This window comes from Cyanistes caeruleus, chromosome Z, assembly GCF_971803275.1.
Source record: "Cyanistes caeruleus chromosome Z, bCyaCae1.hap1.1, whole genome shotgun sequence".
Lineage (NCBI taxonomy): Eukaryota > Metazoa > Chordata > Aves > Passeriformes > Paridae > Cyanistes > Cyanistes caeruleus.
Window position 1 is genome coordinate 5,372,528 of NC_141732.1, and position 26,378 is coordinate 5,398,905.

Genomic DNA, 26,378 nt, shown 5'->3' on the forward strand with positions numbered 1-26,378 from the left:
TAGAGATAAAATATTATTACTAGATATGGAGGGCTGGCTTTTTGATTTTTCCACACTATTTTTTTTTAAGCGAAAGATGAAAGTAAAATACCAGAAGAAACCCTCATTAAAAAATTCAAAGAGAGACAGAGATAGAGATTAGAGATGGAAAAAGAGAAAAAAGAAAGAGAAAGAAAAGGAGAGAGAGAGGTAGAAATTATACAACTTACATCACCAGGTTCCTTTTGCTTCTCTTCAGACAGCTGTTTATTTTGAGAGTCTGCTGGCTGTCATAAAATAAAAAATTGAGATAATTTACTATTTCCACCACTCAGTGCTACAGATGATTATCCATGTTAGTCCAAGCAAGCACAAGACAGATGTAAAAGTTGGTTAAAGGACACTTCTTGGGCTGTCCTGAAGTTTATGCACAGGAATGTCAGTGATCACACACCAGTTTCATGTGGCACAGAAACAGCCAAGAGTTCAGCCTACTTTTTCAAAGTTAGTGAAAGACCAAAGTGCAGCAAATCTGCAAAGGTGAAAGGTAGGTTATTTACCTTGTCTGACTGGGTGTTTTTTTCAGATCCTGCTTTGGATGTCGGTGCGGACTGAAATACAAACAACATTTACGCAGAGATTAATATGCATGGTTATTTGCAGAGAATCAGATTATGTAGAGCAGAATATCAGACAGGCTCACACTTGTCAGCACACATGCTGTCTACTACATGTAGTACATGTACTACACACTAATCTTGCAGTTCACAACATCCTAACACAGGCCAGTGATTTAAGAGCACTCAAATGTGTGCAGAGATCCACACACAGACACGTGCACTCCTCAGGTAGGGGACTGAGATGGAAAGATGCTACAACATAGTAACCAGCTTGATACCAAACCCAAATTGCCACTAGCAATTTCTGAAATAGCCTCAAATATTATTTAATTAATTATTTTTCTTTAATTTATTGGTAAAGTAAGTAATTATAAAAATACATGTAGGCCTGATGAAAAAGACAGTACATACAGCATATACACAAGGTGGGATATGTTCAGTTAATATTCTTATAGTACACACAGCAGAAAATTTTGTATTTTTCCTCTCCTCTGTAACCTCCTAATGCTCTTATTTTACAACAGAGCTGGAATAGTATATATCCTCACTTGGATAGTATTACATGACTGCACTTCCAGGGTTTACACCTGAAAATCTTCTGCAGCCATGCCACAAAATCAATTCACATGATTCATTCAAAGTACAGCAAGCAATAAATTACAACAGTAAGAACAGAAACTGAAAAATTAAAGAATCGTTACGTGTGTTAAGAAGAGAGAAATCCAGCCTCCTCACCATATTTTTCTTCCTATTTTTTCTTGCTACTTCAGCTACACTATGAGCAACACAAAAAAGAGCCTTTTATCTGCCAAACATTCATTACCATCTAGAATCACCTGGCTTCCGTTTTCCTGGCTGACCACGTACAGAAATTTGCTAGGTTTGTTTACGTTTTGTTACGCAAGTATTCACAACCTCTCACTGAACCACGGACACCTGGCTGGGAAATCCTGAGCACACCTTAGCTGCAGATGCCTGGGCATAATCCTGGCAAAGGTCTCGAAGTTTTGAGAGACACACACAAGTGGGTAAGTACTGATGGAGAGGGAGAAGCAAAAATTCTCCCAAGAGAGAGAAAAAGATATTAAAAATAAATATTTGGCTTTAAGAAAAAAATCATCACTTAAGGTGATGCACATTCCCACCCTCTCCTCAAATTCCCTGCTTTGTATTTTGTCTTGATGCCTAAAACCTGATTAAAGCACAGCAACTCTCAGGTTCAGTCATGCTTGACATGCTCCCACTTGTGTGTCCCTATTACATGACTACTTTGTTAACTCAAAGACACACATCCATACACTAAACAATCCTTTAATGAAGGGGTGATTTGAAATTTTCCTAGTTTTTAAGATAAATTAAGGTTGGGTGTGTTTCTGTAACATCTATAGCCAAGAGTCAATCAGACATGAGGCGTCCTTCAGCAGCAAGATGCAAAAATGTAACAAAAGTGCAAAGACGAAGTACAAATAAATACAGAGTCTGAATTTTTTTTGCTCTTGGACTACTGCCTGCTCAGGATTCAAAGTACCCTGCTGTCAGAGGACAAATCCAGGTTTTTCTGATCTTATGCCTTTCAGGAGAAGACTAAACATACCTTATTTCTGCAGGCCCATGAAATATATGTACCTGAACTTCTGCCCACACCCAACAACACCTGTACAGAACAGTGAATACAAATTCTCAACCTGCCAAACCAGTTAGGAACAACTCCAAGTCTTCTTTTTTATACTGTAAATATTATTTTACTGAATACTTTACGCACCTTCTGTGTAACATATGCATCATTCACTATCCTTTTGTAACATTTAAAATATGCAGAATTGTCCATACTATAAATTTATGTTTGGGGCTGCTGAAGAGTAAATGGACCCATATGGGCAAGGATTTAATCCAAGACTTGCACACAAAAGCATGCTGAGGCCACAATAAAGCACATGATTATAAACACCTGCTCATACACAGAGACACATCTATTTAGATACACTTTCAGCAATTACAAAGTTCAAATCTAATTAAACAAACAAAAAAACAGGTAATCAAACCAACAATTTTAGTATGAGACTATCCATTCAGAGGAATTGTTCAGCCATCCTTTAAACTGAGTCAGCTGTGAGCAGCCACAGACTGAAGCCATGGCATCAGCTGATGGCGTGCACTGAATTTCTACGGAGAAAAAAGATGTTCTACTTCCCCTTCAACTGCCTGCTTCCACCTGCACTGTGCCAGGATCCAACAGGATGCGTTTGAGACTGACTGAAAAATGGTCTGGAAATGAAAAATAACACTTTTTCACTGGTTGTCTGGTTCACAGTGCAGTTGCACAAATATGTGCAAGAAGGCAGTGGAAGGGGATGTGTTTGTGGTAGTGACAGTGGCAGCACCTGCTTCTTCCAACCCTGCAAAACCCACAGGGTGCTGGGTCTACACCCTGGTCCTCCAAACTGTCCTCCTAACCCCAGGCTTTGCCCAGAGAATAAGAAATTCCACATTCCTTCCTCTGCCATAGTGAATTCAGAGCTTTCTCAGAGAGACATAGAGCTGAGGGGTCATTAGAGGTAAAGGATACATACACAGAGAACTGAAGTTTAAGGAGGGGTCCAGAGCATGCTTAAGAGCAGTGGCACACTAGAGAGACTTCAGGAAGGACAAATGAGATGTGGTTATAGCAGGCAGTTGTGAAAGATCTGTTAACTTGCAAGAAATTTAGGACTAGAAGTTGAAGTGACTCAGCAACCTTACTTCTTTTCCAAGAAGTCTACTGTCAGAAATGCAAATGATTTGTTTAATCCAGCAGGAGAAAGACATTAATAATGCAACAGACATTAAAAGAAAACATTAATTATGTTACACATGCAAATGCAGGCCACTGTTTCAAAGGGATTTGTGTTTACCAGTCTTACAGTGCTGAAGCATGCCACTGCTACTCTATTTTTGGCTCATTTACCACATTCTTCTGAGAGATGTTTTAAATTTCAAGTAGGAAAAGACTATAGCTGTCTGGGTTAGACCATATGGAGGACCACAGCATTAATGAACGTGCCACAAATGAGTTTGCCCACAAACACAACAGGGAGGAGAAACCAGAGGCTGGCAGATGCCTTCATTCGCGAGTAATGACGACGGTGCACAAATGGAAGGTTTGTTTAATTGCCACTCAGCTTTTAGATGTGTGTAGGGAGGAAAGGGTTTTAAAAGGCTGAGGGGAATGTAATGGCTAAGTTAAAATGCGAGATGGAGATGCAGGCCAGAATGAACAGAGACAAGAGGAAAAGGTTGTTCCTGCACCAGAGTACTTGCAGGGACCTCTCCCACCCTCACCCCTCCATGCACCCCTTCACTAGCATTTACACCAGGTGCAGGCAGCCTGAGCCTTTACCACCACACATGTCCCTGCTGGCCTGCTCTGGCATCCAGCTTTTGTTGGTCTTGCTGTTACAGTTGTGGAAAATGGAAGAGGTGGGGAAGAACCATTACTCATTTGTTTAAACAACACAAGTAGCTCCTGTTAGGCAACGTGAGGATGATGACTCTCTCCTAACAAGCAAAGGACAGGACTGATGACACAGCCCTGACACTGAGGAAGCCCTAGTCATAAAACAAGACAGAACAAGCGTGAAGGGGAATGGCAGGGTAGCTGTCAGACAGAGAAACACGGGAGATTAACGAGAAGCAACTGTACATACAGAGAGAGCAGAAGCTCATCCTGGATGTATGTGAAAAATCATCACCAGGTAAATAACCCTGCAGCTACACTGGGGGGAGCTATACACATGTCACAAAACGTGACAGAGCTAAGAGTAAACATTGCAATTCATTTTCTTTTCACTGCTGTTGTAAAACCTTCTGGTTGCTTTGAATAGCAACTTTTTAGATATTTTTTTTGGGGGGGGGGGCAGAGAAAAAAAGCTACAAAAAAGAAATATGGGTAAAGTTACTCAGTGTTAAAGTGTTAAAAAGGAAATTCCATGCTTCATATGTGTGGCAGAAAAGCATGATTTTCTTCTGAAATTCTTACCCTGGTTTCAGATGGCTTCATAATTTGTGGTTTCGATGCATCCGTGGAAGGAGACTGCTTCTAAGAGAAAAAAAATCAAAATTTTACTTTTATAATAAATACTTTTACTAAGGAAGCATGAAGAATTTGAATTTACTTGTTATCCAGATGAAATTAAGAATAAATTATTTCTGACAATTAGAGTTATTACTTCAGATCTTTTGCCTGGCCTGTATTTCTGCCATACATACATGTAGAATTCTGACAGTTTGATAACGTCCACAGACCTTCTTTAAACATTATTTTTTCTCCTCTGAGATGTACTGACAGCAAATTTTCCATTGAGTACCAAGACAAACTTAAATCCTGCTCTCACACTAAGCACATCTACTTACTCTGCAGGATTCATCCATACTTCCTTTTTAATTTTTCAAACAAAAATTGTGCCTTTGGATTTACTGGTTTGTTACAGAAAATATTTAATACTAAAGTATCCAACTCAAATATGTCGAGATAAAAAGGAGTAGTTAATCTGTAATCAACACATGTACCCCACCAGTGTTCCTTTTTATCATCCAACCTTTTTGTAACTCCACAAAAGACACGGTCCGTTCTCCTGGCTTCAGGGATGTCAACCCAAAAACACCATAGTGTGTTTCTGTTGTGGCTGTATCAAACTTCAAAGACCAAAATATGCCAGTTGTCTCATCAATACTTTATAAAGAAATAATACTACTCCTCTATTCCTGCTTCATGCTCCTTTTCTTTAAGGTGTATTTTGTCTTTTTGCATGTGCTCAAAGCTGTATTCTATGATTCTGTGATTTGCTATCTCTGTCACAGTAACACATTCACAGGTCACATTTAAATTTACAGCACAATTTATCCATTTTTTTACTTTTTCTCTTCCATTTTCTTTAATTGTCTCTGTTTACCATGCTGCTTGGAAGTACGAAAACACACACAGACAGTTTGAATGAACAGAAGCCATATTACAAACCACACCCCAGGGTGGCTTCCTACTTCCACATGGAAAAAAAAATTGTTTCCCTATGTTTTTGCAGCACAAACTTTCTCAGCTGTAAGAGAAAAGCTGTAAAGAATTTAAATGCACCCTATGATGATGACAGCATGGTCTCCCCACTAGCTTAGTTGGTGTCTCACACACCTCAATGAGAGGTCTGACTGTTCTAAATATATATTACAGAGAATCTGCAGCTGTTACACTGCAGAAAAGTAAAGTAATATCTGCTTTCATATACCTACAGATTGACTACTTAGTAGATAGAAGCTTTTGCACGGGTGGAGACACACACAGGAATGTACAGAGCCTCCTGCATTAGGGTGGAAAACAGAAGGTTTTAATGACCTTTTAACCTATTTCCACTATCACCATCAGGTGACCTGCTGGCAACTCAGTATTTTTCCTAATTTGGTCTTTAACAGCTTTTCCTCTCCTTTTCTTTCTTCTGCAAGAAATTAATCTGAATTCCTTCTGCATGACTAACAAGTAGGTATCTGTTCTACACCTTCATATTAGTCACCATAGTCCCTGTCTGTTTAATAATAAAAACATTTCTCTGAGCCCTTCTCCCTTCCAGCCCTCAGAAAACTCCTACCTTTAAGACTCCCCTGTCTTAAAATGCACTGAAAAATTACTTTTCCCATGTCCCAGCACAGCAGCACCACCACATGCAGGGATGAGTGAAAATCTCTCAAAACCCCAGCTGCTTCTTCCTGCCCTGTCCAGCTGGAGGGCAGTGATCAGCAGAAGCAAAAAGGCGAAGAATGGAGGTACTCATGGAGGAAGAGGAGCAGTCTGAAAACAGAAGACAGCTCAATGCACAGCTGCTGACCAGCAGATATAGAGGACACCAAGCCATCCTCCCTGGAGACACTCAGGGCTAACTGAGGGGAACAAAGCTCTGAGGAGCCAGAGGAGGAAAGCAGAACAAGTGGGAAGAGCACACAGACCACCATGGAATGCCTTGCTTCACTTCCCTGCTTCCTACTCAAGTTCCACAATGAAGGCCCACAGTTTTCCACTCTCTCCCCAAACAGAGCCACTCTGGGGAAGAAGGGGGATGATCCTTGTTCTCCCAGTCCATCAGCCAGCAGGATCTGCAGCCAGACTGACAATGCCATGAGGCTGCTGAGCTCCATCCCCTCTGTCTGGTGTGGTCACCACTGTACCACCTTGTCTCACCTCCAGCCTGGCTCTGGGATCAACCTCGTACCCCATGTTGCTCTGGGGCTCCAGTCCTCAAGACCCTCCTCTGCTGCCAGCTGTGCCCAGATGTTTCTCCCACAGCTCCACAGAGGGACTGCAGAAAGCGTGAAGCAACACAGGGACGCGTGTCAGGTGTGGAGGTAAATATTAAAATGCTGCCTGGCAACCTGGCAACAAAAACCTCCTGACACAGAGCTGCCGTGTGTCTGTGGCACACCCTGCTCACACCCCGGCGTGGTCTGCCCCAGCTCCCCCTCGCAGGAAGGCTGGGGTGTCAAACAGTCAGGGCTTAACCAGACCAGAAGGCTGGGACAGAGGAAGTCAGGGGATGCTGCACAGGGAGAGTGGGGTGTCCTCTGAGCTGTCAGGGATCCCTGGAAGGCAGAGCCAGAGGGCAGAACCAGTGCAATCAGTGCTGGCTCCCCTTTTCCTGCAGCTGCACCCCTATGGGTCCTGCCTGAACCCAGGTGTGGGTTCTGGAAGGTGCAGTGCCAGCCCTTCTGCCCTGTGAGTGAGCTGCAGGAGGGATCCCAGCCTGGGGGATGGCTAACACACAGCTCTTGTGTGAGCTAGGAGGCCAATCCATGTCAGCATCCAGGACCACTGACAGCCCAGGAGCTGCTCCCTGCCTAACACTCCCAAGATGCTGAATGCAGGAGATCAGGCAGGTAGCACAGTGTGTGAAACTGAGTCACATAACTTTCTCCCACTGGCCTGAGAAAGTATGACCTGAGAAATCATTAGGAGGAATCCAAACATTCCATAGGGAAGGAACACAACTTTTGCAGGTGTTGTTTATCACCTTGTTGTTTACTTGTAAGAAACGGTCAAGGGCTGTTGTTCCTAACTGTCCAATGATGGTGATGTGTTGGTTTGATGACCAACGAAAGCTTTACCTTTTGGGACCTTCTCAGAAGTGTCTATAAAAGAAGAATCTGGAATCTGGAAGAATAAAAAGTGCTATATAATAAAGGCTCTCTCTGCAACTGAGCCTGAGTTGTCACTATCACTGTTCCTAACACAGTGTGACACCCCTGACCACCACAGCAGGGACTCGACATACAGGGAAGAGGTTACAGGACAGCACTGATTAAGCAAAGACTGATCCCTGTTAATTACCCCACCCTGCCAGCAGAGCTCCTGGGAGATCTGCAACATGGGGTAATTAACAGGGATCAGCCTTTGCACAGAGGCTGACCAAAGGATCTCAGGCGCTTTTGAGTTGGAGGATGGTCCAAGAAGGGCTGATGAGATCTGGGATCTAATTTGATAGAATTAAGAGAAAGAATACCCTTGGAAACTCATTTGTCAAGTTAGCAGGGCAGTATTCATGCTATGTTTGAAAAAGAACTGTTAAGCAAAACTGTGAAGCCAAGCAGTGGGTTTGCAAAACAAAACAAAACAATCAAAAACTGTTTATCTGGTCTCACTATGAGTATCACAGAAATCTGCATGAAAAATGGAAAGTGTGATGGGAGAAGAAGAAAATAATGGTGGCATCAAAATAAAAAAATTGAATAGCTCAGAGAACTGGATGCAGATGCCCTCTGGAAAAGTAAAACAGCAGGCAAAGATATCCATGAGTGCTCTCAGTTTCACAGAACTAAAAATCACTGAAACTACCCCAAGTGTAGAGAGAGCTAACATCAACTAAAATTATAAATTCTGGAAATTCATGAAGAAGATTTGTCAGGCTGAGAAAGGTCACTGCCCAGCCTCAGAAGGAGCGCAATGGAGACTTTAAAACCAGAAGAGATGCTGCAAACACTTACCAAGCAACCCATACAGAAATGCTGAATGGCAACAAGAGGACAAATAAGAATCAACAAGAATAAAGCAACAAACACCCAGAGGAGGACACGCTGTCACTGCAACTTTTCACTGTACCTGAGATGACATTCACTCAAATAAAATGAGGAAATTGGTCTGTAACACTGGGTTACAATCTTGCTTTCGGGCAGCTGAATAAAACAGAGCTCCTGATCTCTGACACTGGCAGTAGGTTGAAGGCACAAACACAAAACTCGAAAACACCACCAAACCCTTCTAGACAGGCAGCAATACTGACAAAAACATGCAAAGGCCATAATGTCACAGACTGAGATTCTCCTACCAAAAACAAACAAGGGAAGAGGAATCTGGGGAAAAGTAATCTGTTGCTCTGACAACGAAAATACAAATGTAAAATATAACTCCAACCTCCTTGGCTTTAGCTTCTCTAGGCCAACAGCTAGCACAATTTTCACCATCACAATGCAGCAGAGATAAATATTGGAAGATATGAGAAGAGGTTTAGGGGGAAAAAATTAAGGAAAAGTATGTATGAGGGACTTAGTGGCAGTAAAAGGCAAGTCAGGACCTGATGCTTTGTACTCTGGTCAGGCCTCCAAGGAAATGGGAAACAAATAAGAAAGTGACTTAGCCTTTAATAAAGAATCTTCCAGGTCTGTGTGCAAAGATCTTCCTTCTGTAGAGAAGAGTCACTCTGAGGCAAAGGCTACCTGGACACCACCAAACCAGGCACCTCCAGCTCTAGCAGCCTTTAGGGGAGCTTGTATAAACATTTTTAGAGTGATATAGCAGAACTTCAGTCTGGAACAGAGGACTGAAGAGCTATCCAAGTTCTCTCGTGGGTTAACACCCCTTTGGTGTGAGTGAGCTGGGACAGCTTCTCAGGCTTAGAGCTCACAACACCTATGATTTTATAATTGCTAACTCACAGGGTGTGTAATGCAAGGGAAAACCTAATCTACCTGACTACGAGTGGCTGCTTGTTTCCATGAATGGCCCTGATACCGAGCTTTAATTAATGGCACTTGTAAGATGTGGGCAGCAAAAGCTCTACAGAGAACCATTGTGGAAAATAGTGGTTATTTAGCTGAAGTGTGAAATACCACTTGAGCTGTTAAGAGGTCAAACCTCTCACTTGCTTTGGTGGTGTGTGGCAAGGACTGTGCAGCCCTGTCATCCCTGGACACACACACACAGGAGGCATAAGGTGGGACAGGGATAGCACCAAGTGTGTGCACATGTACAAATAAATACATAAATCTACAAACACGTATATTCAAAGCTACACAGCATCTCAAACATGCTTAAAATGGGGAAAAAAGGTTCACTATTAACTCTTTATATATCTTTTATTGTTATAGTATGTAAAATAGCTGAGTTAAAAAATTACAGCTATGAGTGCTCCTGTGTCATCTTCCATCCCAAGTAATTTTGGAAATATCCTACTACTTTGCACGTGCTGCTCTTATATGCAGTTCTGCTATTGTATTTCTAGAAGAAACAACAGCTTTTTAAGAGTAAGATAAAAATACCCACAACAACCAAGAAAATTCTCAAGATTTCAAGTTCTCAGTTAATTTTGTGGAGTCTTAATATTAAGAACCCAGTGAAATGGAAGAGCAGGATGCAGGTTTCTAGTTAGTACCTGTGCATTACTCAGAACTGGTGTATTTGTGCTGTCCTGTTGTGACGGGTTTCTTTGTACAAGCGATGAGAACCATTTCCAAATGATTTGTGCTGCAATTTCTGATGGCTGATTTTGCCCATGTGTAAGTCCCCTTTCATTTATAAAGCCCACTGTCATTACTGAAACCCACCAACACCACATTATAAACAGTCTTCTGCCCAGCCACTGAGGGCAGGTGAGGAAAAAAAAATCCTTGGAGGACAGTTCCAGTTATTTTATGTAACTCTGTTCTAACTCAATCTAAAACTCTTTGCCAAACTTGTTATTTTGGCTGTTTTTAAAATTCATTGTAGTTACTGTAGTTACTTACTGTAGTTATTTACTGTAGTTAAATTCATCAATATACCTGGTATTAAATACCTCTCTTTGAAAAAAAACAAAACAAAAACAAACCAACAAGAAGAAACCCTGTCTCTAGAGATGCTTCCTTGTGCTTTCAGCATTCAATAACTCAGCTGGTGTGAATATAACCGAAAAATATGTACAATCTATTACTATCATTATAATTCAAATTTCTACAATTACTATTGTGGAAAAGAATAACCCTAAAATTTCATTATTCTGCCGTTTTCTCACCACACAGAACAAGCATTTGCAGCAATTATTAACCTATACCCAGAAGCCAGATCAACCACCATTTAGAGATGGCAAAAGACAGAGAGGAAATACAGTCGTTTCCTCACGAAAAAAAAAAAATTCAATTTTTTTAAGGAGCTGGTTTGAACCAGGAGATTGAGGCATTGATTAGCTAGTAAAGGCTCTTTTACAACCTCAGGTGCTGCTAAATTTATTGATGGTCATGGAACATTGAGCCAGACAACTTCCATTACACAGACACAGTGGCTTCTTCTACTTTGAACATTAGAATATAATTTCTGCCATCCTGGCACAGAAATGAAACTCTTCAATATTTCACTATGGAATTTTATGCATCAGCTAAATCTGGTTAATCACATTACTCATGCAACAGGTTTTTAAGTAGTGTTTTTAGATACAACCTACTTGCATTTGAATTTGGTTACACTAAACGAAATGTTATCAAGCAAATCAGTAAGATCAGTATTATATTTACCGCAGTGTAGAATAAGGCTTTGCACCTCCTAGAAACTGCCAAACCACCTTTAGGTGAGATGTCTGTTTTGAGATGTCTGCTTTAAGATACCTGGATTGTAGCATTGTCATTCAAGTCCAAGGCTTAATACTGGCATGTCTGTTTTTCTTTATTTTAGCAACTGTTAAAAACTGTGAAACAGCTTTATGCTGGAACAAAATGCAACTGAAACCAGTGAATAACAATTGACTTTTAAGTATTGTTTGTACTATTTGACTCTGCCTTTAGCTTCCAACACCTCAGTTTATGCTCACTTATATGCAGGAAGTTGGGACTGTCAAAAAATTTATAAGTATATCACAGCTGATGGCAAGAAGGATTGTGCCTGTTTTCTTCTTTTGGAAGCAGAGGGAAAGTTTGCTAGTTGATTAAAGGTCATGCACAGTAACTATACAGCAAGAACTTTATATACTCACAGTTCAATTTGTGGCCATGAGGAATTACTTAGACTCCAGTATGCAGTTGGCTTACTGCTTTAAAGGCTTTACTATATACAAAGGCTAACTAATATAAAATTTCTATTTAATGTCTTTCCATGATATTGGAAGTCATCTGGAAACAAAGTCAGTATATTCCAAGAAGGGAAACAGACTTCATCCACTGCCTTCACATTCAGAGTGTCTGCAAACAGACCACTTCAGTATCTCAGGCTCCACAATCCTTGTTTCTTTTAAATTAATCAACAATCAGCTTTAAACTCCCCATTTTTATTTCTCCTTAAAGCACACACGCTTCAATTACCTCCTCCTGGAAACTTCCTGTTTCTGTGACAATAAATTCTACAAGCGGCACACAGTGAAATTTTGCTTTCATTCAGTCATATTCAGATATTAGAAGCAGTGCCCCCAGCCCTGTCAAGCCTCTTCTCAGGTTCCCACTCTGCACAAGAGAGGGTTACAGTAATGTATGATCCCGTCACTGCAGATCAGCTCTCCTGTTTCTGTGGGCAGCTCAAAAACCCTCTTTTCAGTTTCGCCTCATGTGAGCCATTCAGCTGCAACTTCTCCAGCTTTTTTTTCAAGCACAAGAACATTCCACAGTTATCTGCAGCAGCAAACTGCAGGCTGACAAACAAACACCAGGAAAACAGGAGATTAGGTGCCAGCCACATGCCACGCTGCGCTGCTGAGCTCAGCTAGGATTTGTGTCACTTGCCCTGCAGTGTCACGCAACACTCTGCTCTGCAGAGCTGGGATGCAAAGGGGAATTACAAACAGAACCAGGGAGTCACAAACAGAACCAGTGCTTTCTAAAGGAGGGTTGAAAAAGACACTGAAGTTACGTGAAAGACAACTTCACCTTGAGGCCAAAGGTCTCTGAGGTTACGAGCTCGATTACTTCCACTGAAACAATCAAGCCAGGCAATACCCAATGCGAGAACAGCACTCACAACAGGAAATTTGTTTTTCACTCCCAGAATGCAGAGAAAATGGAAAGAAAAATTTATTCATGAATAACTGTTAGGGCTGACACACACATGGCTACCAAGATGAATGGAGAACACACGAGAATAAACAAAAACCACTGAGTCAAGGAATCTTAATAGAACTTGGCTGTTAAAATATCATCTAAGGGCAACACTGCATAAGCAGGGGTGGTGGAAGGGTGTCGTTGGGTTTTGTTCTTCCATCATTTTAGAAAATTTCAACATTGTTTTATTATTCCCACTTAAAAAGAGTCAGAATTTGGGGGAACTTCTTGATTCAGCACTGCCTTCAACTCAAAATCACTTCAGAAGGGCCTTCAGCATGCTCTGGAGGAATAACTACATTATGGTTCAGTTAAAAAATATGGAATCTCCAATTTGGTGAGGTTTTATCCTGCCTCACAGCAGTCTTTCCTCCTGGGGATCAAAAATGTTAGTTTTCAAGTTGGTTCCTTGTGCTGAGCATGGCATAAAGGCAGGCACTGACTTCTCCCATAAAACCAGCATGGTTTCTGAGCCTTTAGGAGCTCCCAAAGGGTGCTGACACCCTCCCTGTCTCAGAAAGCCCCAAGGTGCTAAAGGAGCACAAGCATCCTCCTCTCAGGGAAACAAAGTGTAGAAATGGTGACAGTGGAGAGGCTGGAGACCAAGTCAGTAAAAAAAAAACAACAGTTCCTTTGCTTTCTGGAGATAGAGGTTTCTTCTCTACCCCCACTCCCACTCCTCCAAGAGCCACTAGGGCAGCATAGCCTTGCCCAGAATTCAAACTGGGAGTGCCTCCCTAATGTGAAAAGCTCTGCAACCAGAGCCATGAGGAAAAACTGGTCATGGAGCTCATTTCTGCAGCTCCAAGATCAGAAACAGAATTTTCTGCAAGCTCTACATACCCTATGTATCTAACCACTCAAACGAAACCAAAAAAACCCAAAACCTAAAAAGAAACAAAACCTCACACCAAAAAAGCACTGTGTCATACAAAAGATCAAGCATAACAAATGTCAGTCTAGAAAAGAGAGTGTCTAATGCAGAATATATTATAACTTGTTTTATATAAATGTAAAAGAATACAACATTCAGGAAACTACTTACCAAAAAAAAAAAAATAAAAAAAATTCAAGAACTCAGCAGAGGTGTCTGCAATGTTTAAAAATTCTGGGCCATTTCATGCACTACTTTAACTTTCTCCAGAGGAGAGATAATATTACCAACAATAACAGTGGCATTAAACACTTAAGCAATGCCTACATACCTAATTTTCACTACTGCAGAAACAATGCAATTTATTGAAAAGTATTATTTTTTTTCCAGATAATGTATTTTTAAGTGCAGTAAACTATTGATACCTGAGCACAGTTCAAACAAGAAGTTTCTCTTGCAGATCACCACACCCTGAGCATGTAATACAGGCAGACAGGCTCTGCATTAGTGTGCCAAAAAAAAATCACACAGGTCTTGGAAGGCAGAACAGCGTGGGCTGCGAGCAAGGAAAAAACACCAACCCCGCCCCAAAACAAAAATATAAATACAGATCAGCTTAGACACCACTTTTAAAGCTTGCTTTTCCTTGTCCCTCTCTTCTCCAAACTGCTGTGTCACATGGTGTCTGAAAAGGCCGTTTCTAGTATATTAAAATAAATCCAAAAGCTTACTAACAACACACTGCTTTGGAATGCCTCAAGCCTGTTGACAGGGGAGCCATGCCAGAAAGCCCCGGAGCCTGCAGCTTGTGTTATCGCAGCCCACGAAACTCCCAGAAGATGGAGAGAACGGCAAGAAAACAAAACAAAACCGAATCAAAAAAATACCAGAAAAAAAAAATTAAAAGGAACTACAACATGAACACCAAGAAGCCTCACGCAGGGGCGGCAGGAAAGCGAAGCAGGAACAGCTAACTCACTTGGTAGACGTGTGGCTCCTGTCTCCTGCAGCTGGGACACGGCTGGGACACAGCTGCTCCGCGCCCTGGCGCTGTGGCTTCCGGGAGCTGCTGGCCAAGCCAAGCCCTTGTCAAGCAGGAGTGCTGAGCCACACAGTCCCCACCCAGCAGCACGGGGAGGGCACCAGAACAGCAGGTTTGGGCTCCCACACTGAGCCACTGTAATAAACGGAATGGATTCGTGATAACTGAATTGTAACTATTCGGAAAGTTATTGTCAGAAGCAATCAAGGGAATTGGTGTTACAAGGCAGATGCACCCCTTTACAGCTGTTACGTGCAAAAATTAAGATAGAGGATGTAGTTTTGAGAGAAGTGATGTCCCAAGACAAAACTGACCTTGGATGGACAAAGTTTGAACGACTTTAGGCATAAGGCCTGAAAATTATGAAATGTAAGATTAATTAGCGTAACACAATGCTTTTTTACATAACACAACACTTAGTACATACTCACAACCTGTAAGGCCATCCAGAGGACAGCGAGGATGAGTGTAAGCCTTTGTCAGAAGACCACCAAAAGAAGAATGAAGACCCCCTAGCAACAAGTGAGGCTTGCACCATGAAGAAAAGTGACATAAAGTAAGAAAAATCAGAAATAGGAGGAAACTTACAGGAAACATTAATGAATATGTATAAGCATACAGTATATAAGTTTAGTTTGAATTGTTTTGTTTTGTACATGAGGTGGGGTAAGAAGCCCTCCCCATACCCTGGTCAGTTTTGCTTATGCTTTAATCACACTTAATTACTGGCAAATTACATATATAAATGGTATTTTTTTTATTAAACTGTATTATTTTACTAAATTGTATTATTTTATACCAAATTACTACACAATTTACTAAGTTGTATTCATTTTTAATTAAACTTCTGTTAACTCAAGGGACCCAGCTGTCTAAATTCCAACTTCATTTGTAACAGCCGCAATGAGCAAAACCCTTCCTGCTCCTTCTGGGATCACTTCTGGTGCTGGCCAGACCAGGGTGCCCCAGCAGGGACAGGTGCCACTGACACCCAGGCAGCAAAAGCAAGGGGTGAAGCTAAATTCAGCCTCCAAAAAGCAGTACTTGCCTTCCACCTTTTGATTTCTCAGCAGCGGTACCGAGGGAAGGAACCTGCTCATTTCCCCTCAGCAGAGTAATAGCCCTATTACAAGTTTACAGTCTCTAAATTGGGACTGATTATCGAGACTCCCTGAGCACATGGATGTTACTAATTGAAAGTAATTGAGGTGGTTCAGGTCACTTAAGGCCTAAACTTGACTGACTAGGGCCATTTTTAAGCACAACAAATCCAAATAATCTGTATTAGTTTAGAAATTAACAGGAGCTTCTTGAAATACTAATAGTGAGCTGGAGTTGGGGTTTGTTTTTTTTTTTTTAGAAAAAAGGCCCTTGTGCCACTAACAAAATCTTCAGCCAATTTTTCATAATAGTCTCTGTATTGTCCTTTATCTTGAGCAAATAATAAGAAATAAGCCATCCCTGGAAGAGAATTAGAAAGGGATAAACATCTGCAGACTGATGAAGAAAACATCCCATTTCTGAGTGAAATACAGAATTTTTTTGTGGAAGGATTGTGCTATTTTGGCTACTGCACAGCTCTACAAGTTGCAAATCCTGTATCTTTACCAAGACAGCTCTTCCACACATGAGGCACCTTCTGTACTCCCACAGCTTCCAATTTTTAATATTTAGGTCTAATTTTAGCATGCCTCTGACACCAAGAAAGCCAGCACTGTTCCCCACAAAACCCCACAAAACCACAGCCTTCCTGATTTTAATGTGCTGCCAACAGCTCTGAGGACAACTTCCAGGAAAAGCCCCATGATTTGCCCCAGTCCTGCTGCAGAACACCAAAAAATTGTCAATCTGTGTCATGACACACACCTACCCCAGAGAGAACATGGAAAAGAAGTCCTCAGGTAACATGAACTGTTATTTTTCAGAATAATCTCAAATTTTAGAGATAGCCTTTCCAACCTTCACAATATGACTGGGAACGTAAGAATAAATTTATGGATTTCTGTGGACATTCCCGAACAATCCTGTGACTTCTACTCAAAAATTCTTTCTTTCACAATAAGGTGCCTCTGCAAAGCACACAAAATAAAAATTTGGTTACAGTTTACAAGGTGTGTTGCAGAAAAAAAACACTGACAGTAGGTGCCACTTTGGATGATAAACTAGATAAACTTGCCTGCTGCAAAAATGGCAGGGATTTCACTCAAAGGTACTTAACTGCTGATCTTTTTCCTTGTTTTCTTGTTAGTTGCATGAGAAAGCAGAGAGAATTCCCCTTTAAAACAAGTGTGAATTTGGGTGTCAGCTTAAATAAACCTTAAACTTCTTAAATGATAAAGGTCAAGAAGCTTCCTCTGAAAATCAGAAATAAAAATAATTCTGACTGCATTTCCACCACTGTTGTTGAGCTCTCCCAGCACTGCTTCAATAGTCCATGAAAGTAATTCTGATAAACATTCTCACTTCCCTAAGCCATAGCAGCCAGCCAGAAAAAGAAAATAATTACTTATTAGGAGCAATGCAAAAAATCTGCCACTAATTTGCTGCTATAAAAAGCAGCAAAACTTCATCTGTTATCAACAGAAATACCATATAAGAACACAAAGATCCAGAAAAGGTGGCTGGATCCAGCTGCGTTCAAGTATTAGTGCCTTCTATAAATAGAAATGATTGAACACTAAGGTGGAAATTGGCTTTCTTGATGGCTGTGGAACTGGCAAAATAGTCATTAAAGGCTGTAGAAGGAAACACAGCAGCACTGGCAGGAGACCTTCTGCAGAGGAAGGAGGTTAGCTCAGTTTTTCCTCCCCACTGCTGCCTGCTAATCCTGGCAGCCATGACCTGGTTTGTGCACCTTGGCAGTCAGTGTGTACGTGGAAGAGGCTGCTCTTAGGCAACCCAGTAAACATTCCTGATGATGACAGCCTTACCTGAACCTCCCTTGTCACTCCAGTTACCTGCCAAGCCAGGTGCTCACTGAAAACCTCCCTGGTACAAACCAACAGTCGAACTGTACTCACTCCCCCATCAAAGAGGAAAGAAAGGCTTGTCACAGAAACAAAGGAGCCAGAACACCTGCTTCTCTAAGCCTCTCTAAATTATTCATTTTAGATTTGAGTCACACAAGAACTGGGCACATCCAGGTTACCGACTGAGCCTCCTGAGTGCTCCTAGTGCGGAGGAGGAGGCAAGAGAGGCTGCACTTCTAGCGTTTAGGCTGCCAATTAACACCCCTGTAAGAACACACAGAGCAAAGGGGTGAGTAAGTACTGGCTGCAATTCCAGGAACTCAAGAGTGACACAACAGAGAGCGGAAGTAAAATGAAGGCACAGAGAACTGCATTTCTCAGGGACAGTGCAACAAAAACAAAGCCAGCTGAGTGCTCTCCCTTGGACAATCAGACTGCCCACACACTCAACACAATGACAATCCTTCACCACACGAAAGCTCCTGCATCTGAAAGCCAGAAACCCCAAAAGAAACAAGCCATCAGTTATTATTACTTACTAGCTGAAGGAGAAATTACTCAGGCCTGACATGCAGGAGACAAACCCCCTCTTGGCTCTTCAGTTCAAATAATTTCACCGTAAGGTAGGAATAGGTTCAAGAAGTAAGAAGTTTGAGCTGGAGCAACTTAACTATCCCACCTCCTTTGCCTCTGGTAAGGACTGAGAAATTTATCTAGGATAAGTGATGACAAGTAAGTACTACTGACCAACAGAACTATTAAAGCTACGTCAGGGGGAAATATATAATAGAAGAAAGAGTAGTCCCAAACTGTCCAAAAACTGGTGGAGTATTTCTGATTGCCCTGAAAGATTTGATCTGATTTTGCAGGAAAACAGAAAGGGCTGCCTTGCCTTTTCAAGAAATACCTACCTTCCTGCAAAATTCCTGATTAAAAAAAAAACAAAAAAAACTGCAAAATAATTATTTTCAATAGATATTTTTAGAGACAAAAGTAAAGGCAGTAAAGAAAACAGCCAGACAAATGGCTTGAAAAAAAGGGCATCTGTGGCAGAAACTACAATAAATCTCTGAGTTTTCCTCTATTTTAAATAATACTAGAGGATCACAGGAGATTGTTGAGAGTAAAAGTTACAATTAACAGAAGATTAAGCCTAAGTGAAAAAAGGTGGAAATGAGTGGGAACTTAAAAGGCTGAACTGAAATCAGCTATTGCTAAAAGTCAGTATTAGATAGTATGAGATGAGTATTTTCGTAGTACACAATCTTTACCAGTAAGTACATTGGAATGTCACAGAAACTGGAGAAACACCAAGTACTGACAAAATACACAACCTAAGCTGCTGTAACCTAATATGCAGCAATTCCTGGCAACTCCATTGCATTACTTCCATGGCACTATCTTCCAGTTCTTAGGCTTAATAGAACATATGAATTATGCTTTCCACACTTAAAAAGTTCTTCATACTTATCATAGAAAGAACATATACTGAAAAAAAAAAATACTCAGAGATGTGTTAGTCAGGAAATTAGATGTCAGCATCCCTGGGACTATGCAGCTGGTGACATTCAGGTCGACTAGGAGGAGAAAACCTTGTCAAAGTGCAAGGAATAGAAAGAAAAAAAAATATTAAAAAATGCTGGGCTATCTTTAGTGATAGACAGAAACACTGAAATAAAGGGACAACAGGATTTATATCTTTGCCTCCTCCCTTACTGAGGAAAACTAAATCACTTAGGAAGCATGAAGATATCTTTAGGTGTATTATTTTACAGAAGCACTGATTAAGAAAATAAAAAATGCCATTCAAAAGCAGAAACACTTCCTGCTGTTAGGATCCTCCAAACAATAGGCTCTCTGCAGATATGGAACACCGTGGTGGATGTGTGGACCCCTCTCAGCCTGACTTAGGGACAGCCAGCCCTACACCTTGGGTGTGAACTGAGGAGCTGGAAATCCCCTGGCTCACACATGGGAGTGAAACTGGGCTGAGAAATATGTCAAAAGGTGCTTCTGAAACCCAGAATTTCAACGTAACTAAAGTACAGAACACGGTACCAGAACTAAACGAAGACACTGATCTTGTCTCCACTGCTGACCAGCAGCCAGCTGCCTTACTCTTGAGGCATCAAAAAAACTGCCATCAAAATGGGCCCAACCTGAGTTCTCCCAGAACTCCAGCTGGAGTTAAACTTTACTGACAAACTTCACTAAATTCCATCAAAAATATATATTTACCTCAATAAAACATATTGCTGCTTCTCTTTTAAGTGATCTGCATTTTACTCACATGTGACAATTATGCACCTAACAATGTATATAATAACTACCAGATGCAGTATCTGCAAGAGTATTTTCTACACCCTTTTTCAATACCCTGCAAAACCTGAGCACCGTGTTTTCCCTCAGAGAGTATCACCTGCACTCCTTAGTAACTCAGATTTAAAATGCTTCTTGAATTATAAGCTGAACTGCTCTGGGGGCAATGAAGGCAAAGACAAGCTGCCAGCTCTTCAAACTCACGGAGTTCCACCAAGTAAAAAGAACCAAAAAAATGCAAACACCTCAAGGTGAAAAAAGAAACACAGCCCCACAATAATCAGATTAAGGTGCCAACCGACATCAACAGGGCCAGGATCCTTCAAAATAACTGGGAGACTAACAAAGAACATGAGAAAAGGGAGCATGTTACCATTTATTTCCTCACAATGTCAACACTGGCATTCTGCAGACTTGTGTTCCCTTTTCATTTCAACAGTTAAAACTTCTAGCAAGTCAGGAAGAGCACCCTTGTGGTGCTGAATGTTGGCAAACAAATCCTTTTCTATCCCAGTGCAGGGGATGCAGTCACACCACATCCTCCTCACTTGTCTAAAAAGATAATTTCCTTAAGTACACATTACCTTAGCAGAAGCAGCTGCTCCACTTGTCTCTCTTTTGGGTGGCTGGCTGACATTAGCACTTGCTTGTTTCTTCTAGAAAATAAAAAGACATAATAAAGGTCAGAAATGTTGATGAAGGAAAAGAAAAGCCAAGTAAAACTGTAAACAAACAAACAACAACAACAAAAAACCCTGAACCAAAAGTATTAAAAAAGAAAAAAACACACTTAAAAATGTTCCCTAGAACATTTTTGCAAGGCGAGTCATCCAAAAAATGAATTCTCCTACATAACTTTAATTCACACAGGCACATCTCAGAGCCCAGAAATGTGCACACCCAGAAGAGTCTTAGTTCTCCTGCAGCGTTTTATGGAAAATACATAAATCTGTGCTATTTCCTGTGGCACAGCAACTCTACTTCAAGCTAACAGTTAAAGCAACAGTATCTATATAAAAAGTGTCATGAAAACAAGGGGGGCAAGCTATTGTTTAGACAGAATGTGAATGACTACCCAGAAGTCATCCTCCAGCAGGGAAGTAAAGATACAAAGTTAAGGGTGAAATTATGTTTTTTCTAAGAAGCACAAGATTTCCCATGCAATTAAAAAATTTCAACAGCTCTCCACCAGCAGGGCAGGCTGCAGAAGGACCAGAGAGTCAACCAGCAAACTCAGAAGTTTTCAATGTATGGGACACCAGATTTGTAACACTCTGGAGATCAGAGACCTCTGCCATTCATGTAATTCCACCTCCTCTTTCTGATTTAGTTTGAAAACCTGGAGATCAGCAAGCAAAGATGGACATTCACCAGTCACCTCCAGAAATGGAGCATGGGCAGGATTAACACGACGAAAATATGCCCCAAATCTTACATCAAGGATCACACTGGAACCAGTGGCATCCCAGTAAGATTCCACAGGATGCTGCAAAACCCAAGGCTATCACTGCTTTTTGCCTATTAAAAGGATGTTAGGAGCATTCCAGCCCAGAACCTTCCTGTGCAGTGACTGAAGCCCAGTGCTGCTGCCCATCACAGACCTCCCCAGAACCTGGGCTCTCTGCCCAGGCTGCAGGATGTGGTTAAAGGAAAAAGCAGAAACAAAGCCCAGAGACACCCCAAACACACCCCAGAGACACACAGGACCTTCATCACAGCCACTCTCCCTCACGTGTTGTGAAGAGGACCCACAGCAGGCTGGGGGTCAGACAAAAGAGTTGACAAAAAGAAGCCAGCAGGATTCCTGTGTGTCCATGAGAAGAGGAAGAAAATAAGGGTAGAAGAAAACAAAGAACATATGTGCTGCAAAAGACATCATGGAAAACCAGGATTTATCTGTATTTTGGATTTCTGGGGATGCTTTCTCAAAACAGTGCTTCTAGCAATGGACTTGAGGAGTGGTGTGATGATGGGCAATGGGATGGAGTGCACAGTGGGGTCAGAAGGGTATAAAAATGCTATGTATAAGCACAATAAAAGAGCTTGGATGAAGTTTCTTAAGGTTCTGCTTTATGTTGCATCTGCTCCAACAGCAACAGCGTGTCAGTCGGGTTCATCTCTGTATTTTCTCCTCTGACCACACATTCCTAAGAGAGCAGAAAATCTTCTTCCACATGCTCTTCAACTCTAGTAACAATGAACATTTTTAACTCCCCTAGGAAGGAAGCAGTGCTCCAGCTGAGGTGGTAATGATCCTGGAGGCAGGTGATGGAGGTGTGATGCACTTTCAATTTTGTAGAGACAGTACTGAGATGCAGAACATCTTGGGCAGTCAGTGCACTGAAGACTCTGTAATAAGCATTACCCACAAATCCTTCAGCTTTTAATTAAGTTGTCCAAGAAGCTCAAAATCTGAAGTGCTAGCCTTCCCTTTTCAAAGAGAAAAAATAAAAGAGTCACCATAAAAGAATCACCAAAAAAAAAAAAAAAAGAGGAAAACTCTGAAGAGCAGTCAGAATTGTGGGCACACCTTCAGCACCACAGATCTTGACTGCCACCTCATGTTCAGCCTCTGGCTCAGGGTTTATCGTGGTCAGGATTTACCTTCGGTACCAAAGACTATGTCTGACAGAACTGTGATGCTCTGAAAATATCACAGAATTCCACAAATCCATTAAGTTCTTTTAGAGAAGGGAGTCTTTATGACACCTACCAACATACTCAAAAATTTGAGGCACAAGGGTAGCTTTCCCCACCCCCGACAAGTCTGAGCCACAAAAAACAAAAAACCCAAACCAAACCAAAAGAACAATTAAAAATTAAAAAAACAAAAAACAAAACACAAGAAAAAAAAACAAAACACCAAACAACCTCCCCAAAAAAACAAAAAGAACCCCCAAAATTAAAAAACCCAAACAAAAAACCAGACAAAAACCAAAACCAAAATATCTCACCTCCCAACCCCACCTCAAAAAATAACAAAAACAACCAAAGAAAATGCCCCCTCCAGAAACAGAACCAGCTAACAGAGGGAAATAAATCCCTGTTCAGAGTGTGAACTTATGTTAATCAACTAAACAGAATAAAGAAAAAAATGCTAATGCCAATATTTGTTTGGTGGTAGACCAAACAGCAATAAAAGATAAAGACAGAGAGAGAAGAAAAATTAACAAATAAGTTCTCCTCTGGAAGAGAGAAAGACTACCCAGAGACAATCCATGTGGAAGTTTAAGCTACCATATCAAATGAGTATTACTTAATGAATACTGACCATAGCACATGGAGTCATACATATTTTAGTTCCCAGAGTCATCTTTCAACAGCACCTTCCTTGGCATCTAGGTATCCCTTAATGTGTTTGTAAAAGCAGAAGGACTGGCCACATCATTCAATTACGTTTATCCTTCTTTCACCCTTACTAAAATTAGGATGTTAGGGTGTTTCCCAAGATGTTGCCCTCATGCAAACCAGCTCAGATACCCTTTATTGACAGATACATCAGAGCTGTTCTCATCTTCTCCCCCTCCAAGAAATGGAAGAGTATTTTTCTTCTGTGACAATCTCAGACACAAACAACTGAAGAACTACCTTTCAGCTGTGCTCATACCTTGCTTTCTAACCTGATATTAACAGAGACAATGAATTATCAAAACACAGCTTCTTTATGAAATGATTTAAAAGAATTATGGCCCTGTAAAGAATTGTGTGTGAAGGAATAAAAGCTGTGGCACACAGGTACTAATAATCTACTCTTCATTATTAGCAGTGGCATGAAAAAGACAGAACAGTATTTCAGAGTGGAATATTAATTCTGCAGGTTTAATAAAGAGGAGATGAAATATACATTCTTCTGATAAATGGATTTTGCAAAGTAAGAACATGTGTTAAAACTGTTACCCAGAAACATGGACAATGTTCATTTTGGACTACAACATTCAAGTGTTCATTGTAAGAGTGCAGTGAGAATGCTCATGGTACACTTGTCTTAAGAGGAAAAAAACCACAAGAGGCAAGTATGTGCAATCTCTGCTCTGCAAATGCTTTTGACAACCATCTGCAGCATTTCAGCCTCCCCCTATCAATCTTTCATTCAAGAACAACTCAAGCAGTAATCACCCTATATTCCTTCTGAAGGCAGAGACTTACATTGCAACAGCTCCCAGTGAGTACCAGAATTTAACGGAAATAATGTTATTTTTCAACTACCTTTGGCACTTTAGTCAAAAGAAGCACCAAAACAGAAAAGGGAGACAGATAAAGAAGCTGCTGCTGTGCTTCTCAGAACCCTCACACTCCTCTATTGAAGATGGATTAAGGTCACAATCCCCTCTGCCAGTGCCAAGGTGCTCTGAGGCACAAGGGAGAAAGAACAAACAGTGCAGATATAAATTAGTAATTTGGTAGCAAAGTAAAAAGAAACCTCAGAAACACTGCATGTAAAAAACTACCCATGCACTTTCACCACTCAGACCAGCAGTGGACACCCCAACAAGATTGTCACCAATCATAATGCCTTTACTCAGCCTTACTGCTTTTTCTGGAATCCCAAGTGGCGAGCCTCAGGATGAAAAAGTATCACAGACACACTGGTTTCAGGGCAAAGAATCAATTCTAAAAGGGTAGAGATACTTTAGAACAACAAATCATCACTGTCATCTCATCCTTCCAAAGAATATAATTCGTCCAAAAATATATATATAAATTCTTCCAAAGAATATATTTCCTGGTAAGTAAAGTACAATGAGCTGAGCAAGTAGCACAGGGTCTGCTTACAGTCCTATAGAGAACAATTCAAAATTTCAGGACATGTTAGAGAGGGTCCTGTTTTACATACCATATCTGGTGAAATATGGCCTCACTCCTAGCTGTGGTTTCCAATTCCTAGAATATATGACTCTGTCTTCCTTTTTAATATCACATTTTCACATCCAGACAGCAGCCATGCACAGGTTGGGCTTTTACACAGATACAGAATCTCTCCTTGGTATTTCCCTCTGAGACAGTAACAAGAGAACACAACACATCTTTCTCCATATTATTAACGTGGATTGTCTCAGAGCAGAGGGATTTCAGACCACAGCCCCACACAATGTGAGCACTTGTTCAGCGTTATTCTTATGAATTTCATGTGATTATGTAGCAGAACACACTGTGCTCCAAGGGCAGCCCTCTGACAGGCAGCACTGACTGGACATCACATGCAAGATTAAGACAGCAGGACAATGCACCTCACCCCAGGTGCACCTCACCCTCAAGACCTGCCTTCCTGAGTTTGGGAAAGCTTCATTTTTGTCATTCCCCTGTCTTTAGCAGTGGTCAGCAGCAGACAGGAAAAAAAAACAAAATCAGTGATGTAAAAACAGTTCAGATCCATGCAGATGTTTCTTCTAAATACTCTTTCAGACTCAATTTGCGGGCCAGGGATTTCTTAAGTTCAGTATATTTTATGAACCATCCTGGGTTTTTCTTCGGTGATTTTTATGCCATCTACCCTTAAGTAGTAAGTACCCTTAAGTAAGCATTTATACTTTATATTTATACTTCAACCAACAGTTTCTAGAGCATTAGTGTCCCAATGGCCTCAAAAGTGGAAGTGATCTGAAACTGGTAGAAAGGACACACACACGTAAGCTGAAGACAACATCCAGATGGGGATAAAATAAAACCACATCAGCTGCTCCTCACATGCTGACAAATTTCTAAAAGCCTTGGAACACCAGGAAACAAGAGGAAGAAAGGAAATACGCTATTTCATGTGCTTTGCAATGGCACGCTGCAAACATGTTGGCTCAGGTCCACGATGTCACATCACAGTGAGAGAACAGAGGGGCAGAAATAGGAAACCTGTGGCACACCACTCACTTTTACTGGGTGGCAGCTGCATCCCAGCTGCAACAATATGCCACAGCTTCACAGGCACGAGCAACCAGCAATTCCAACGACCCCCATTCTGTTAACACCCCACCATACACACAGCTACAAGGAATGAAAACATTTCAGTAAGGCTGATCAAGATTTTCAGTACCCTCTCCCTAGAAGGTGAACTCATAAATATGAGGTTCTAACAACAAAGACATCAAGATTTAAGATAGATCCCTGTGACTTGAGACTTTGTCCTGGAGCAGTCCCCAGTACAACACACACACTTTTTTGACATCTACACTCATGAAAAACTGCCTTTAATTTTTTTTTTTTTTCAATTAGATATTTTAACACATCTGGAAATTCCAACATATCTTTTGCCTGTTTCTACAAGGCTCCATGCACAGACACACACTCAGCTGCTCATCACT

General features: G+C 41.1%; 1 protein-coding gene across 17 annotated transcripts in view; it reads right to left on the reverse strand.

The window, feature by feature from the left end:
* Positions 1-26,378, reverse strand: part of CAST (calpastatin) — a 51,961-nt gene that overhangs the window by 18,367 nt on the left and 7,216 nt on the right. For 10 of the 17 annotated variants that reach the window (XM_086869762.1, XM_086869759.1, XM_086869769.1 and 7 more), the window contains exons 3-6: positions 20,670-20,741; positions 4,615-4,674; positions 540-590; positions 210-266 (exon numbers count right to left, since the gene is read on the reverse strand). In XM_086869762.1, the coding sequence (XP_086725888.1) occupies positions 210-266; positions 540-590; positions 4,615-4,674; positions 20,670-20,741 (240 nt within the window). Of the gene's footprint in view, positions 1-209; positions 267-539; positions 591-4,614; positions 4,675-14,734; positions 14,927-20,669; positions 20,742-26,378 lie in introns of those variants that run through there. The other 7 variants (XM_086869764.1, XM_086869761.1, XM_086869767.1 and 4 more) reach the window with 2 other exon arrangements.